The sequence below is a fragment of the Canis lupus genome, chromosome 16 (assembly GCF_011100685.1).
Source record: "Canis lupus familiaris isolate Mischka breed German Shepherd chromosome 16, alternate assembly UU_Cfam_GSD_1.0, whole genome shotgun sequence".
Taxonomy (NCBI): domain Eukaryota; kingdom Metazoa; phylum Chordata; class Mammalia; order Carnivora; family Canidae; genus Canis; species Canis lupus.
In genome coordinates, this window is record NC_049237.1 from 34,763,879 (window position 1) to 34,782,322 (window position 18,444).

At 45.3% G+C, this 18,444-nt stretch overlaps 1 protein-coding gene across 20 annotated transcripts in view; it reads right to left on the minus strand.

Annotated features, from left to right (window-relative positions):
* Positions 1–16,237, minus strand: part of RBPMS (RNA binding protein, mRNA processing factor) — a 173,209-nt gene extending 156,972 nt beyond the window's left edge. For 5 of the 20 annotated variants that reach the window (XM_038560184.1, XM_038560185.1, XM_038560186.1 and 2 more), the window contains exons 1-4: positions 15,952–16,233; positions 15,715–15,853; positions 14,306–14,627; positions 8,310–8,372 (exon numbers count right to left, since the gene is read on the minus strand). In XM_038560184.1, the coding sequence (XP_038416112.1) occupies positions 8,310–8,372; positions 14,306–14,371 (129 nt within the window). In that variant the 5' untranslated portion in view covers positions 14,372–14,627; positions 15,715–15,853; positions 15,952–16,233. Of the gene's footprint in view, positions 1–2,318; positions 2,358–7,470; positions 7,555–8,309; positions 8,373–13,801; positions 13,841–14,305; positions 14,628–15,714; positions 15,854–15,951 lie in introns of those variants that run through there. The other 15 variants (XM_038560187.1, XM_038560203.1, XM_038560202.1 and 12 more) reach the window with 13 other exon arrangements.
* Between the last annotated feature and the right edge of the window lie 2,207 nt (positions 16,238–18,444).

The window sequence follows — 18,444 nt, forward strand, 5'->3', positions numbered from 1 at the left end:
ATGGAGAGAATGAACAAACATTCCTGATCAGGGCACTTTCACTTGACTTCAAGGTTTACCAGGAGCTGCACGTGAAGAATTAGAGAAAAAAGCCGCTCCTCCACCCAGGCAAAAAAAAAAAAAAAAAAAAAAAAAATTCAGATCCACGCCATTCCCGAATCCATCCAAACTATACAAACCAACCTAGGTGAGGTATACCAGGTTGGGAATGTTCCGTCTTCGTCACCATGCTTGGAAGGCTGATGGTGCAGAAACCGTTCTCAAGGCAAAGCATTCCAGCCCCATGCATTGCTTAGTTATAAGCAGCTTAAAGGCCGAGGGTAGATTATCACTGGTATTTTTATCTTTGTAAAAATAAAAGTGATGTTACTATAGATAATAACTGGAAAACAGAGGATACTTTAAAAATGAAAAACATACCAATGTATATAAGCCTCCAAAAGAATCTAAGTCAGTACATATTTCCACATGTGTAAATTAATAACACTACAACAGTAACCTTTCTCCAAAGTTTACGTATTAAGAAAATGAGAAACCCTACCAACACATCAGACGCTGGAATTCTCGATGAGAATCATTTTTCCCTGTAAGCCCTGGAATATACAATGATCAGGCCTCTTTTTAAACAGTATGGCCCCTAGTTTCATACTTAAAGATAGTCTTCCAACACATTTAATACATGAACAAAGTCCTTTCACACCGGGATCTGAGCAGCAACTTCAATCTTCTATTAAGTCTCTGGTGCCTTTCTCTCCCTCTAGCACACCAGTGTCCACCAAACACATCAGCAGGCCTTTCTAAAAATATAGTTACAACATAAAGCCTAAAAATAGTGACGCAACAATGTTCTTTGGAAAGATGTTTGTAGTTTTCAAGTGTTCTGAAAACTAAGTAAACCACAAAATCATTTTCAACAAAATGTGTGTTTCTAATTATTAGTGGGAAGATTTATATTCCTGAAAAAAAAAAAAAAATCATGTTCCTGGAAGAGAAGAAGTTCATTGCAGCAAGTCAGCAAGAATTCGGAAAGGCAAAATAATTCTGATAAGACATAACTACTTTGCTAGCAATATAAATTCAGCATCCTGCTGTACAAATGGTGAGAATAATAAGCAGTCACTTTAAAGTGCAGGAACATTCCAGAGCAGGGGCAGGGCCCGACATTTCTTCATATGGGCCCGCTATCTAACACAGCAATGATTACAAATCCCCTGTTAGTCAAGAGGCAGAAGTCACTAGCTATTCTTGGATCGCCCGTTTAGACTTAGAAGAATGAAAACCGTTAACACAGAAATTCAAACCTTTGATTCGTTTTTAAATCCATGTTTACTTACAGAGACCTAGATCATACAATATAGGTTTCTCCCCCTTTCCTCAGTTGTCTCTGTTTTGCTAGGGATGGGTTTTTCAAGAAGTCCAGATTAAAGATGAAGGTCACAGAGCGTGTAGTTCTGCTTGACTTGGTTCCTTCTTGCCCCCTGGGGGTACGAAGCCAGGCTATCCCAAAGGATAGGCCATACTTTTAAACCACTTTGGCACTCCCAGTGGGTTCCACCTGGTGCCTGGAACACTTGGGAGGGCAAGCAAGAAAGGTATTTTCTTTCTACCCACCCCCCATTAGGATGGCTAAACAGAGATTAATTTTGTAGCTCAGGTTTTCTGCATAACCCCTTCTCAAAACACAAAGACTCAGGATGGGCCTTAAAGAGTCCTTTTGTTTAGAGAGGGTCATTTCCTGCCGTTAGCTCACACCCAGAAACTCCCACCCATTCTCAAGGAGAAGCATTGATTTTTAGTTTAAAAAAAAAAAAAAAAAAAAAAAAGACAAAGCAAAACAAAATTTCAGGCTTAAAACCATCCCCCCCACCCCCCCCATGGAACTTGGCTGGCGTGCCACCACGGCAGCATCCTATACCGCATCCTATACCGCGATTCAGAAACGGAAAAATGAGGCAGAAACACGGGAGTGGAGTTAGGATTCTTTCCATGCACAGCAGGCATGGTCCGTCCAATCCCCACAATTTAGTTAAAGAAACCAAGCAGCTTAAATGGCATGTCCTAGGTCCCCTGGCAAAGAAATAGAGAGTATCGATGATTTGGTCAGGAACTGACAGATCAGAGGGCATATATTCCACTGTCTATAAGCCATTGCCTCAAAGACTCACGGACAATGGAGAATGGTTAAGAAGTTCACTTAAGGTCAAGTACTAGGACATAAATGCCATAAATGGGGATAAATCCAATGGCCTGCATTTTCACGAGTGCATTAGGTCGCTCAGTTAACAAGCAGTCTGATGACCAAAGTAATGACGACTTACATTCTTTTCTTCCCGAAATGTCATCTCCCCTGCTTTACGATGAATAAAAGCCGTTGGGAGTCTGTGAGGCGTACATGGAGGTAGAAACTGGGGCTGTAAGTTGCCTGCTCCATAAGGCTCACAGAGCCCGATTTAGGTACTCCCTCACAGCAGTCCGTACAGGTGCCATAAAGGCTGGATTCATCCAGCTAACTCTGGCCTTATCCAGAGTTATGCCATTTGTAGGCAAAAGGAGCAAAGCACGTTGAGCTGGGGGCTAGACTAAATCAAAAGGAGAGTGCTAAGCCTATCTCCAAATCAATTCCACCTGGGTTATTAACATTAACCCTTAGCAACCCAACCGTACGGACACATCTGCAGAACAGGAATCCAATTTATCTTGCCCTACTTTTACTAAGCACGCCAAGCCAGGGCCACACTCCTGGTTCTATGAAATTCTGTGCTAAGTTTTCATCCTAACTGGACAAAAGCAAGGATTCCTCTACACGTGCAAACTACTACGTACCCCTCCCCTCCCCCCGGGCAAAGGACCTAAACACCATCTAAAATGTCTGGCTTAGAAACTAACACTGTATGTTAATTAGCTGGAGTTAAACACTAAAAGCCAAAAAGATAAATAAAATTTCTGGCCTAACAAAGCATGTGATGATTTTACTTTCTGATGTAATTAAGGGGAGATAGGCATCCAGAAATGATCACCTCGAAGGCAGCAAGAATTGAAATGAAATCTAAGACTGCTGGAAAAGGTTTAAGACAATGTGGTATATTGCACAGGCCCCAAATTTGACAGGTTGGTTCATATTCCACTCATTTAACAAATTTATTGGGCAGTTCCAGGCATTGTTCTAGGCATTGACAGTTTCAGCCTTAAGACAGAGGTCCCGGCTGCCATGGAGTAACATTCCAAGAGGATAAGTACCATTAAGTTATGTCAGTGAGTAAGATCTATCTGGAAAATAAAGGAGGGGTGGGCCAGTGTTTGGGAATGTGGGCTTCTTTAAACCTGGAGATCAAAGATCTGAGTAATATCTGAGCCGAGATCTGAATGAGTGACGTCTGAATGAGTGACGAGGATGAGGCTGCCATGTAAATACCTGGGTGTAGGATTTTTTTTCAGGCAGACCCAATAGCACACACAAAGGCCCTGGGGCAGGAACAAGTTTGGCAAGTAGGAGATACCTAATTAAGGCCCAAGCAGCTGAAGCATAATGAATGAGGTTGTGATTCCTGGTAGATGAGGTCAGAAACCAGCTGGGCCCTGATCACATGAACCTCGTGCACCACTGGAAAAATTTTAAGCTCTTACCCACCAGCAGTAAAACTTCAGACAAATTACTTAATGTCTCAGAGGCTCCGTTTTCCGGTACCTAAACCATGGGATGATAACACCTCATCTGATTTGTTAAAGTGCAACATTTAAAGACAGAGTAGAAATTGTTCAGTAAACGCTTAAGGAATGTGCGCACAAACACACACACACACACAAAAAAAATCCTTAAAAGTTTTCTACAAGTTTGATTACATTTGGATATGCACCTGATCTTCAACTCTCCAATTTTCTTACATGCAAGATGGAAAGGGAAATTTCTGCAACCAAAATGGTCTCAGCATTCACTAGCTCTAACAGTTCCTTATGGCGAAAGAGCTAGGAGACCCTTAAAAAAATGAGGAACTGGCTTAGAGTGGAATCAGCAAAGGCGGAATCAGAAAACAGGGACGGGGCCTGGTAGCAGCCAGCTGGACTCCAGAGGTCTCCCTCTGCTGATAAACAAGGCTCTAAAGAGAAGCGATTACCAGTGTCTTCAATCTCCAGTCACCCAGCATCCCTGGGCAGGTATAGGATGGAAGTGTGTGTGCATGAGAGACCCTGACCCAGCCCCCAAACACATCCTGTTGGCTTCGAGGGATACTGTATTTAAAAACAGATGCCTCTTTGGAAACTCACACATTTTTAAGTCCTGTAAATCACACATGCTGGGTAAAGTAATTACACTCGTATAGCACTTCCCCTCAGAGCACAAAGGAAATTCTGGTACTTCTGTAATAAGGTAGCACTTTCTGTGCTGTGCCTTCTCTCAGGAGGGCACAACTGCCCATCCTATACACAGGCATTAGAGAAATTCTAACAGAATCCTGGGGATTCAAAGAAAAGCAGCTTGTTTTTTTTTTTTTTTTTAATATTTATTTACTCATTAGAGAGAGGCAGAGACATAGGCAGAGGGAGAAGCAGGCTCCATGCAGGGAGCCTGATGTAGGACTTGATCCCAAGACTCCAGGATCACGTCCTGAGCCAAAGGCAGATGCTAAACCGCTGAGCCACCCAGGTGTCCCTTGTTTTTTAATCTCTAGGATTTCTCTTAGGATAATGTTGGCCACCTACCAGGGTATCTACCTGGTGACATTAAGAATTCAGAAAGAGCAGAGGAACATCATTTTTAAAAATCAGGGGGGACACCTGGGTGGCTCAGTGGTTGAGAGGCTGCCTTTGGCTCAGGTCCTGATCCTGGGGTCCTGGGATCAGTCCCCCATCTAGCTCCCTGCAGGGAGCCTGCTTCTCCCTCTGCCTACGTGTCTGCCTGTATCTCTCATGAATAAATAAACTTAAAAAAAAATTGACTCAGGAGAAATACACAGGAGTTGAAAGTAGAAACAGGTCTCTAACTTACTTGCATGGGTTGGTGAGATGCACCTCAATTCTCAGACTCCCAGATTTCTCATAGTCTTTGCAAAAATCCTGGGGGCCCACAGGATTGAGGCTAGGCGGCTTCCGCATTCCTTCCGCATTTTAAATTTGTGAAACAATACTGTATTACAGCCTGGAATTGGAACTATCTTCCCGGTGTGATTGGCATTCATTACTGCCATTTCCCTTTTCCCTCCAGTATTCTACATAACGCCCATCATAATGGGTGCAGCAAGGTGAAAACCTAGTAGGAATATAAATGCAGGTGGTTGTTTTTCTTAAATTCCCAGACCACCTTCCTTTCAAGGGTTGACACTTGACTGTGAGCAACAAGGGCCACAAACTTTTAGGAAAGCACTAAGTGAATCAGTGGAAAATAGGACCCACAGAATAAGAGGAGTTTGGGGTCTGGCAAAAGAGACTCCTCTTACTCCCCACCCAATAAAATAAAAAAAGAACCAAAAACCATGAGGGAATGTTTTTTTATAAAAACACTTAAGCCAAAAAAAAAAAAAAAACACTTAAGCCTCTCAAGGTATTCCATCTTTACCTTCCAAACTCCCTTACAAAAATCTTGTGGCAGCTTGATTTCGCCTTCTAGAGTGCAGCGTTGGGGAAAAGGGAAAAAAGCTTGAAAAGCAAAAGTCTCAGAATTAACTGCAAATAGTAGAGGAAGACAATTTCCAGAAACCGTTGATGAAAGCCAAAAAAAAAAAAAAAAAGAAAGAAAGAAAAAGGTATATATACCTAGATTTTTCTAAGTTCCCCACCTTTCAAATAGATGAGCACACTGAACACTATTAGCTTATAAACTAGCAGATACAGAACACTCTTATATTCCTAAATTTAAAAGTGCTTTAAAAACTTTGCTTCCACTTTTCCCAAGAATTTCCAGCTCTTCCCCTTTCCTCCAAGTTCTAGGTCTCTACATACCTTCAAGTGTTAGGTAGGTTTTCTAGCTCTTTTGTTGCCTACCCTCACAAGGTTCCCTAGGAACCAGAGTCCCACGCCTCCAACTCTCCAGGCACTCACATCACCCACCTTTTCAGTTACCGGCTATAGACTCTTACACAGTTCTGAAAATTGCTTTCAAGATCAGACCTCTCCTCTCTGCATCTCAAACCCTACCATCCTCACCTCCTCATGGCCTTTTCTCCCCGTTTTCAACCATTCAGTGTGCTCTTTCTACAAACATGACCACCATTTAGCTGGCCACCCAAAGCAGAAACCCAAGAGGCTTAATGAAGGAAACTCCTAGTCTTTCCTCTGCGCTCGGCCAGTTGCCGGGGCCCTGGAATTTCTCTGGCTGAGTCGCCACCCACAGGCACTACTTCGAGACTAGGATTCTTACAATATTAGCCTCACTCTGCTCTCTCAACTCTTCCCACACCTGCTGCAACCTGCCTTTCTCGCTGGTAGAGAGTCCCAGAGCGCCAGGTCCCTGCTGCACAGCATGGCAAGGCAACTCCAATCGCAGAGTGGAGTCTGATTCCCTGGCCAAAAACAAGCTCCTCCACCTTCTCCCCCCACCAAAGCACCCCTCTCCCCCAGCCTCATCCTTAACTTCCCTTCCTCCCCTGCCATGCCTTGCTTGCTCTTCCTAGAAGTGCTCTTTTTTTTGTAAGTCATTGGATTTTTTTTAATATCTTTTTTTTTTATTGGTGTTCAATTTACCAACATACAGAATAGCCCCCATTGCCCGTCACCCAATCACTCCCACCCCCCGCCCTCCTCCCCTTCTACCACCCCTAGTTCGTTTCCCAGAGTTAGCAGTCTTTACCTTATGTCTCCCTTTCTGATATTTCCCCACACATTTCTTCTCCCTTCCCTTATATTCCCTTTCACTATTATTTATATTCCCCACATGAATGAGAACATATAATGTTTGTCCTTCTCCGACTGACTTACTTCACTCAGCGAGAAGTGCTCTTAAGCCTGTGTCTTCACACAGGCCAGTCTTCCACACGTGGTATCAACCTTTTCCTCATCTGGCAAAATCTTAATCAAGAATCTTCACTCAAGGGGCACCTGGGTGGCACAGTGGTTGAGCATCTGTCTTTGGCTCAGGTCGTGATCCCGGGGTCCTGGGATCAAGTCCCCCCATCAGGCTCCCCGCAGGGAGCCTGCTTCTCCCTCTGCCCCTCTGCCTGTCTCATGAATAAATAAAATCTTAAAAAAAAAAAAAAAAAAAAAAAAGGACAAACCAGGCAACAACTTTACTGCGATAAGCTCAAACCTTGGGTATGCAGTCACCCCTCCAACTATGCACTGAAATTGTTTGGATTATTCTCCTTTAAATATTCTCCTCTTTAAAAAAAAAAATAAATAAATAAATAAATAAATAAATATTCTCCTCTTTAAAGATAGGGATGTGAGCGCAAGGAGTCCTAACCCAAGTCTTCCTCACACATCAGGTAAACTCATCCCCATCTATGGAGGATATTCTATCAACAGCATTAATTTAAATACCTGGTCCCAGCTGGCCTCAAGCCCACTGAGCCATGCAGCTTCTCTGCTCCAGCTATTATTAAGGTTCATTTCCCTCATTCCTTCCTAAGTTTTTTCTTTGACCAAAGCAAGCACTGTTCAAGAGGAACATTTGCATTCCCTTTCCCCTTCCCCCAGGCAGACACTAAGGTGCCAAATGAAACTGAACACAAACATTCCAAAGTGGCTGTCACACAGAGCAGGCTTGTTTGGAACACAGGGAGATCCCCGCTCTTCCACCTAACCAAAGCTTTCAGCAGCCTGCGTCCAAAAGGTCAAATGGAGTTCCACGGCACAAACCAAGTGCTAATGGTGAAAACCAAAATGCACTTCAGAATGAGCAGACCTGCAGTGGGGCAACCAGATGCACTGGGCACGCTCCACCTGTGCACTTTAGGGGAGGCAGTTCATTTCCCGGCTGATCCATCCACTACTTCCCTAACTTCCTGGTGGGCAAGTAAACATTTGTTTACTGTTTACCTCAACAGTAAACAAATGGCTCCCTTTTAAACAGCCTACCTATACAAAGTCATCACCAACCCTACTAATAAGGATATTTCATGTTGAGGCACCTGGGTGGTTCAGTTGGTTGAACATCTGCCTTCAGCTCATGTCACGATCTCAGGGTCCTCAGACTGAGCCCCGCATGGGGCTCCCTGCTCATCGGGGAGCCTGCTTCTCCCTCTGCCCTTCACCTCATTTGTACGCACACGTGCACGCTCTCATGAATAAATATTTAAAGGGGGGTATTTTGTGTTTACAAATTATGTGTTTATAAAGAATAATACAGGTAAATATGTGTAAGTGTGTGTGGTACTCACCTGGTACTGGAGTACTACCTTTGGGTAGGAGTGTTGGGAATACTGTGATAAGATGGCATCGATCTTTAAAAAAAAAAAAAAGTTACATGAAAGAAGATAATGGGGGCAACTTGGGTGGCTGGCTCAGTGGTTGAGCGTCTGCCTTGGGCTCAGGTCCCGATCCTGGGGTCCTGGGACTGAGTCCCGCATCAGGCTCCCTGCAGGGAAGCCTGCTTCTCCCTCTGCCTAGGTCTCTGCCTCTATCTCTCACGAATAAGTAAAATCTTTAAAAAAGAGAAAGACAGACACACACACAGACACATAGACACACAGACAGAAGGTAATGATCCGGGAGTTAAATGAACAAAGCAACTTCTACTGGGATTCTGAGGACAACCATCTTTTTTGGGAGGATACCTTCGGGTGACAGGAGCCTGAACAACTTACGCTGAAACTTGGCTCCTGCCTTGAAAGGAGGCTTTAGAAAGGATCTAGCTCAAGTTAGATCAAGAGGGAAAAGATGGTTGAAGCCAATGGTGTACAGAGCAAGGGGTACAATTAAGGCAATCTTGATGTCAAGTTTGGGCTTTGTTGTACAGAGAACAGATCAGGGAAGGACCCACCAGAGGACAGAGCAGTATGGTAGAAGGATACATTGAGAAAGCACATCAGAACAAGGTAAGCAGCTAAAGAGCACTAGAATGAGCCAGGAAAGTGATTAACATTAGGAAGAGGAAAGGCTAAAGAACAGAAGAGTCCTGGTTCCTGCAACAAGGCTTGTAAGCAAAATGAAGCGAGACCAACCTAATGGTTTTAGGACTTCTACAGATATGGCAAAGAAATTTCATGAAATACTCAGAGAGGGACGCCTGGGTGGCTCAGTGGTTGAGCATCTGCCTTTGGCTCTCCCTGCAGAGAGCCTGTTTCTCCTTCTGCTTTATGTCTCTTCCTCTCCCGAATAAAGAGAAAGACATTCGGGTTGTTGTAGGGTTTGTTTTTTTACCATTTTATTCACGTTTATTTTAGAAAATTTAGAAAGCACAGAAAAGCACTGGAAAGTTAAAATTATCTGTAACCTACCAGATAATTTTTAACCCCAAATGGCTAATATATATATATATTAATAAAAATTATCTGTAATATACCAGATAAATTACAAATAAAATATATAGATCAATAAAAACTTTTAACCCATTTAGGGTTTTTGTTGTTGTTAAGAATTGGCATCACATAGAACTCAATCTGTTTTTTGGGGGTTTTTTTTGTTTTGTTTTTTAATTCATGAGAGACACAGAGAGAGAGAGAGGCAGAGACACAGGCAGAGGGAGAAGCGGGCTCCATGCAGGGAGCCTGATGTGGGACTCGATCCCAGGATTCCAGGATCAGGCCCTGGACTGAAGGCGGCACTAAACCGCTGAGCCACCCGGGCTGCCCCCTTAAATCTGTTTTCATTTAATGTCATAACATTGACAATTATGCACTCAATTAAAATGTTGTCAGAAGCTGGGAAGAAAAGGTCAGATTCTCACATACAGCTTTCAGAGGCAGCGTGGCAATGTAGACACCTTGATTCCACATTTGTAGCCTCCAGAATTGTGAGAGAATGCATTTCTGTTGCTTTAAGCCAATAACAAAAAAAAAAACAAAAACAAAAACAAATACATATAGATCTTAAAAACATGGCTTTTCATGGCTGCCTACTATTCTCCTTCAGAAATCATAACCATGATTTACTTAGCAATTTCCCTGGTAAGACAATCTTTATGAATGTTCACGATCAGAAGTAACTAATTCATGAACATATTTTGCCATAGGTACTGCAAGGTGACACAAATTAATGCAGCCTTCTGGAGGACTCTGGTGTTCTAAGTGCCCACTTTCTTGCCCATCACCGACACTGAACTCTGTCCTCCAAGCACAAATTAATATGAACCCACAAAAACCATATGAAAGCAACTGCAAAAAAGAACTCCTACCCTACCAAACAATCCATCCAACAAATGCCATGGGAAACAGACTGCACAAGAGCACAAGGGTTCATGAGCGAAATTTTAAAACCGCTGCTGGAAAAACAGCTTAGGAGCACATGCCTTATTTGCAGTGCTCTTTTACATCTCACTAAGAAGTTACTGTGCCTTCTTTTTAAAACACTATCACCAAGGCCAAAATAGTTTTGTTGTGTTAGATTTAATTTGGAATAACAGACTCCAGACATGGTTGAGCCATATAGAACTTTCTGTACTCTGCCCAAGTCATAAGGTAGATTAAACTTAACGCCCAAGTGAAAAATCTGAGGTTGCCACATCAAAAGGACCTGGTACCCTTTCTGTGGGCCAATTGGAGGAAACCGTTTTCTTCTTGACCCCAATATTGGAGCAAGATTATGAAGCATTTTTTCAGGATTTTTTATTTTTCAGTTATCTCTAACCCAATTGAGATTGGGTTTGAGGGGCTCAAACTCATGACCCTGAGATCAAAAGTCATATGGTCTTTCAACTGAGCCAGCCAGGCGCCCCACTAAGCACTTTAAAAGAAAAGGGAGGTAAAGATTTGTATTAGCTTGTAAAGAATCAACTTTACATGATTCTTGCCCAACATCTGCCAAACATCTTTTCAGTCAATATTCCAACAATGCCAAGTTTTTTTGCTTTTCCAGTTTTAAGTACAAAAAGGCTCAAGTCAATTTAAGGAAAAGTTGCTATTTACCATTCGTGCTTCAACATAATAAAACACCTCTTAGAAAGGATTTGTGATCAACCTGAAAAATACTCAATGACCTGGATAAAAGTAAAGACAAAGCCAAACTACATATCTCCTTTCCAAATTAAAAAAAAATCTATTTTGAAAAATAAGTAACCAAAAATAATTTTCTATCTACTCCCAGATAGAAAAAGTCGATATGTAAATCTCAACAAGTCTGTTATATACATATTAATATTAATAAAGTCTGGTTCAGTATAAACTGCCAAAAGCATTTAAAGAGGATACTGACTAGTCCAAAGTTAGATGAAAAATTCTAGGATTTTATCAACTAAAATGATGTTAGAAATTATCTAACACCCTATACATAAGCCCTATAAATCTCAGATCCCAGTAAGATTCTGACAACTGGTTTTTCTTTAAAGGGACATCTTGCAGAGAAACACACATGTATAGCACACTACAAGCTAGACAGCCAGATGTATTATCTCTTACAGTTAACTAGTCAAATCTTAAAAATTTTTCCTCAAAGCTTTAAATACTCTCCAAAGCAGAAGTCTATGTCCTGTCCAAGTTCTCAAACATCCAACCCCCAAAAAGCTGCAGAAATTCTAAATCCTGGACTGTTCAGTTTGTACAGTTGGAACCAAATAAGTGTTTCAGTATCAATTATTTCAGAGTAACCTTTAAAAGCTCTCAAACAGGGCTAAAATGTACTGGAAGATAAAAGGAACCTATTTTTTAAAAATAGAGGAAAAAAAAAACCCTCAGATTCTATGAAGTGGTAGAGAAAGCCTAAATTGCCCTGATGTTCTAGGAAATAAACTATTTTCTCTTAATGATGATTGGACTTGTTTTTCCAAGTCAGCTCAATGGCCACCAGAAACTACAACAAAACACATTTTTCTGTCATTATGTGTATATACATTTTATATGTGTGTGTTCTGTTTACTGGAGTCCTCAGCCAAAGCTTTTAAATGTGTTTGAGAACAAATTGCTGATCACTGGGTGGGCAGGGAAAGGGTCCAGTGCAGTGGTTTTGTATGATGCTGAGTACATTAATGGGGACTCACCAGATACCATATTTATTTTACTTGTGGCTTTCAGAGTTAGAAGAAGAAAAAAAAAAAAAAAGAGGTTAGAGTTTATCAAAAAAAAAACAAAACATACTCAAAACAGGGAATTAGAGGAAAACTACCTGGATCACTCCAGGCCTATTTCCTTTCTTTTCCTGAATCTTTAACATTATAAACCCTCTCTCTTCGTGGTGTATCTGTCTTTATCCTCTACCTCTTACACGACGTGGGTTCTCAAATCTTCCTGTCCTCTTACCTTTAAAAGAGCTGTCTTGCCAAAACTGATACACCACAGAGCCACATGCCATTCCCTCCGGAAGAGGAACATTGTCAGGGCAACAGAACAGGTTAAGAAGCAGTAACTGTACTTCCAACTCCAATGGAAAGCTTCACACATTAAGGGGACCCAGGACCAGGGCCGACACCACCAGTCCTGGGGGCTATGAGGCTGAGATGGGTTAAGTAAAAGAAATGTGATTTTTCTCTAATTGTATCAAGTTAAGTAGGTTATGGTTTTGGAACGCGTACACCTCTTTTGCTACCTACAAAAGCAAAAAAAAGAAAAAAAAAAAAAGCTTCTGGTTTGCCTGATTAACTTTTTCCATTTACAAGTGTTCTCAACTAGGCAAGCAGAAAAAGATGGTTTCACACAATACATTCTTACCCTTAGAAATAAATAGATTGCCCATTTAAGTAAAATAAAAAGGTTTCTGAAGCAATTGGTGTGTTAGGTGAATTAGTTAAGTATAACAAGTCCTTAAAGGAGCACACTTGTCATTTTTTACATGTTATCTCAAGGGTAGGGAAAATAAATAGCAAAGCAGCCAGTAAGAACAAGACCAAAAGTGGAACTTGCAATTCAGGTCTCCCCCCTCTTTGAAAAGAGGCATGTCAGTGGTTGTAAAGAACTAGCATGTAAATAACCTTTTTCAAATTAGTTTATAATAAAATGCGCAATTATCTTCAGGTGTGAAGGCAATTTTCAGCTTACTGCAAGTCAGGCGGGTTGCCCCATACAAACGTGCTAGAAGTAAAATCTTGTGTTTTGCATGGACTTACATGGTCTTAGGTCCTTCCATCTTCATATAAATAGTTCCCTTTTCACAAGTGGACTATGTGCCGAGGTCTCACAGTACTAATTAAATCCTCCCCCAACGTTTGGTTTCACTATCGGAATCTTAGTTTGCACGCAACAGATTATCTCCAGAATAATCTCAACATCTTGACCGCTTTAGAATTAGTTTGCCATTCTGTTAGCCTTATATACTGGAATACAATCCCTCTAAATAATGCCTCACAAGTCCTACTATCTAGGTGCATACTTCCTTGCACATACACACTCAAGTTCTTTTTAGGACGTTTAAGAACTCAGCTATGGGAGAACTTAAAAAGCAGGCGAAACATGTACTGTTTCTTGGACTCCAGGTAACATACCTGCAGGAACAAAGCCACTTGAAAGAATACCACAAATATCCTAACTACAAAATTCTGAAACCGTCCGTTCAGGTGTTCCCTCCCACGGATAAATGGGGTTTCTACCCCAAGGAACGCTCCGCCGCCGCAACGTTTTTAACTTTGTTACGGACGCACCACATAAAATTCACGCTCAGGAGTCAAAGTGCTATTAAAACAGCCAAGATGATCTCTTGGCGAGTTGTAAACTCTCAAACTCTTTTATTCGGCTTCCCCCACCCCACCCCAGCCGCATCGCCCCTAAAATTTACAAACCCTAATCACCCAGATTCGAGGTCTTTGACTCATCAGAGAAGAATGCAGCTGATGAGTTATCTATTAATCCAGAATGCCTCAGCTGGAAAGAGATCGCACCGAGAACTTTTAACACTGAAAAGGGAGGGGGAGGGGGCAGGGAACTGAAGGTGTCTCCCCGCCGAGAACTTTCCCCGAGTTCCTTCCTTCCTCACGCCGCACGCACAAACACCCCCCACTCCCAGCCCCGGTCGCAGACTCGGTCCCGACCCTCTGGGTCCCAGGAACCGGAGGTCACCCGGGAGTCAGCTCTCGATTCCGCTTTTAAAATCCCACGCAGACAAAGCTGAGCATTATACTTAGCAAACTCCGAAAAGTCCTCAAAGTTACGCAACTTTAGAAACGCGCTCTGCGAAGAGACCCCCCCCGCCGCCCCCCCCCCGGCCCGGGGCCACAGGTCGCGGCGAGGGCCGTGCCCAGACCCCGGACTGCGGCGCCCAGGTCGTGCCCCCGCCGCAGCGAGCCCCCCGGTACCTCTTCCTCCTGAAGGTTGGCCTCGCTCGGGGTGTTCTCCTTCTCGGCTTTGCCGCCGTTGTTCATCTTCCCGGTCCTTCCTCGCCGGGCAGGGCTGGGGCGCGGGGCTGGGGCGAGGGCGCGCTCGCCCGCTTGTCCCTTCCCCGGGCGCCGGGGCTCCCTCGGGCGGGCGCCGCGGGCTGCGGGGGCTGGAGCCGGGGCAGCGGCGGCTCGGGCTCCGCGGCGAGGCGAGGCGAGGCGACCCAGGAAGTGCGCGGGAGACACGGGGCAGGGCGAGGCGCGGGCCGGCGGGGACGGAGACAATCGGGACCGGGAGGGAGACCTGGAGAGCGCGGGCGGGCGGGCGGGCGCGAGGGAAGGAAGGAAGGAAGGAAGAAAGGATGGGGCGCGGGCGCGCGTCCCAGGAGGGAGCCCAGAGAGTTGGGGATGTGGCCGCGTCGGGGCTGGGGGCGGCCGCTGCCCGAGCCTGGCGGGGGCCGGAGGGAGGGGGCGAGGGGTGCCCAGACCCGAGGAAGAGGAGGAGGAGGAGGAGGAGGAGGAGGAGGAGGTGCGGGGCGCGGCTGGGACGCTGGGACCCGGAGAGCCGCTGAGTGCGCGCTCCAGGCAGGCTCTGAGAAGTACGGGATCCAAGCAGCTCCCTTTCTCTCGCCCTCCTCCCTCCCCTCTCTCCTCCCCCTCCCCCTCCTCCTCCTCCTCCCTCCGCCCTCCCTAGACGTGGGCTGCCAGCTTCAGCCCGGAGGGACGGGACGCGGGACGCAGAAGCCCCCCTCGGGAGGAGGGGCCGCCCGCGGCCGGATGGCGCGCGCCGGGGAGGGGCGGGGGGCGGCGGGCGGAAGCGGCCGACCCCAGCCCCCCGACTCGGCGGGAGGTCGGAGGGCAGGGGCCGAGGCGGACGAGGGAGGGAGGCCAGGTCCTCCCGCTTCCCCGGCCCCCGGGGGCCCCCGGAGCTGGCGAGCTCGCGCGGCGGTGCGCGCCCGCTTGGAGAGGGGCTTCGGGGCGCCGGGCCGGGCCCGCGCGACGCCCGGGACGCGCCGTGGGCTACCGCCGTGGGGATCGCGCCCCCGTCGCTCAGCCTGCCCTGCCTCTGCAGCACCGGCTCAGACCTATTTCCTCCCTTCCTACTTGGCAGCTCGAAATGACAGGATGCGAGAGAACGAGCGAGGTCCGGGGGCAGCCGGCTCGGGGCCGGCGTTTCCAGGGCGCAGCTTCAAACCCACCTCCCACGCCGGGCCCTCCCAGGCTCTCAGCCCCGGCCTTCGCCCTCTGCTAGGCTTCGCGCCCCCCTCTGCTCAGGCCCCTCTCTCGGCCCTCAGCAGACCGTCCTGGAATTGCTTACCTGCCTGCCTCCCTCACCCTTCCGGGGGAGCCTCCCCACAACGCAACGCCAGCCTCACCGTGTCCTTGTTTACCTTGATAATCCCACGGCTAGTTAAATACGCTACCGGGTATACAGTAGGCACTCAATAAATACTTGTTGGCTAAGTGACTGTTGCTCACGGCGAGCCGAGCTGGAGGCCAACCCAGATGATCTTCGGAGGGTCAAAGCCCCTTAAGGAAGAAAAAGGGCTCAGCATTCTGGGAGGGGGGCACCCAGTACCTGTTTAAGCACCACGCGCCAGAGGACTGCCTGGGTTCCGTTTCCTCACCTGCGAAATGGGAGTAGTTATAGTTACCTCCCAGGGGGGTTGTAATTAGAGGAGATTATAGGTTGGTAGAGCTAGAGCACCCAGCACTCATTCCTGCCCGGTGTAAGTTTACAGAACAGGGAAACTAGCATTATTATTAAGGAAATTTCCATTTTCCCGGGGCCATAGAGAGCTTCTCCATTCCTGTATCATAAACACATAAATTTAAAAGGGCCTCTATCAGAAGATTCTCCCTCACTTCCCACGCCCAGGAATTCTCTCACACGACATGCTGTTCCTTTCCAGCACAGTACCAATCACAACTTCTATTTATTTGCTCGCTTCACTGTTTATCTTTCTCTGCTCTCCCCCCTCCCCGCCAGACATTCTTCACCCTGTACTGGTTTAAGTGCTGCTGGGGGTGGGGTGGAGGTGGGGGTGAAGATAAGGCTCCTGCTTCTAGGGAGTTTTAACTGGTGTTGTGGAGACGAGACACCCAAAACAACTCCATGGCCACATGATCAGCGATCCTGGTTCAAATAGCAGAAAGCAGAGAAAATACTTGTGTGACGAGCGTTGTGAAGAAAAACAGAGTGGTAATTCTTGCATTCACTTACTGGGGTTTTCTTGGGTTGGGGGTGGGGGAAGTCTGAAGCTTTTGATAAATAGGTTTAATTGCTGTCAGGATGTCATGTGCCTCTGTGGGGGGGGTGGGGGGAAAGCGTATCCTGGATGAAAATAAACCAAGAAACTGTTGAACTTGCAATGGAAGTTCAGAAGAGGCAAAGGCCACCACGATTAATCTGGAAATTTGGAGAGCCTTTCCAATCCCAGTCCCTCCCTCAATTACGTAAAGAACCACGAGGGGGCAATGTGTTCCTGAGCAATGGCTGCGTGGTGGTCTTGGGCCCCTGCGCCACCAATAAACACAGGCCCTTTGCCCTCCTGGGCCATTGCCAGGTACTGAATACACTCCACAGAAAGATATTGTCTTGCTGGAGCCTGGCAAAGGCCCAAGAAAAGTGACAGTTGATCTAGTCATTGATGATTCCAGTCAGACTCCACTTACAAGTCGGTGGAAGGTGCTGTATGATTCCAGGATGCTGCTGCTACCTCCGTCCAGGGAAATGTGGCCTAATTCCAAATGTAGAACCTGATTCTTTTGCCAGCACTTTGTCCATTGTTAAAAGTCAAAGACATCTGGCATAAAAAAAAAAAAATAAGGGCTAGAAGAAGATCTTTGTCTGATTTGATCGTTGTGTCCCCAATATCTAGACAGTGCCTAACACATAGTAGGCTCTCGGTGAATATTTTTGAATAAATGAACACAGTCTTATCAGAGATTGATTTTCAGCCTTGAATGACATCACATCTTTACAAAGCCCCTGCAGGAGGGACTGAATAAGTGGAAGTGTCTCAGCATAGGGAGCCACCACAAGGACACTAGGCAGATTCATGGTAGTAGTCTTTAGGCATTATTTTGCAGGGGAGACCCACCTAGATAGAGAGCTTGCTCAGAATGAGACAACTGATGAGATTTCAAAAATAAATAAAATTGCAGGTATTTGGATGGCTCAGTGGTTGAGCATCTGTTTTTGGCTCAGGTCATGATCCTGGGGTCCTGGGATCAAGTCCCGCATCAGCTCCCCTGCCTGCTTCTCCTTCTATGTCTCTGCCTCTCTCTCCGAGTCTCTCATAAACAAATAAAAAAATCTTAAAAAAAAAAAAAAAGAAAAGAAAATTGCACCACTCAGTCACCTAACATACCAGACAGTTAACAATACAGCAGGGAGGACTAGGATATGTATCAGTGATGAGCATGAAATTCAAGGTGTTTTCAGAAAAGTATATAAGGAGGAGGGTAAATACACCATGAAAAGAGGGACTCCGTTTTCTGTCCTTTCCATGAAAAATGGTGTAGGCTTACTTTGAAGAAAACAAGGCTATACATTACCAACAAACCCACTGGAAATCTGTAAATAGACTTTAGCTGTTTATAAAACCTCAGTAAAAGAAATCATTCAGGATATAAATGATCTTTATGACCTGTTTGCTACTTTAAAGAAAGAAAGTTTCAAAAGTAAGATCTCAGTAGCACTAGTTTCCAGACTACTCCTTATAAAGCAACAAAGGGATTTTTACATCCTAGAAAAATAGGGTTAATGACCATGAAACATCTGCTTTCTCCCTGCCCACCACTTGACCATACTGCTTCTAGCCTAAAAGGTCACATGCTTGAAAGGGGGAATATTGTATGCACCTGTAGTTTTATTACTTATCTCTGTTTCTCTGGCAGTATTCGTTTGGAGGCTTGCTTTAAGAAAACTCAAACCTAGGGGCACCTGGGTGGCTCAGTGGTTAAGCATCTGCCTTTGGCTCAGGTCATGAGTAATCCTGGGGTCTAGGGATTGAGTCCCACATCCGGGCTCCCCCCAGGGAGCCTGCTTCTCCCTCTGCCTATGTCTCTGCCTCTCTCTGTGTGTCTCTCATGAATAAATAAATAACGTCTTTAAA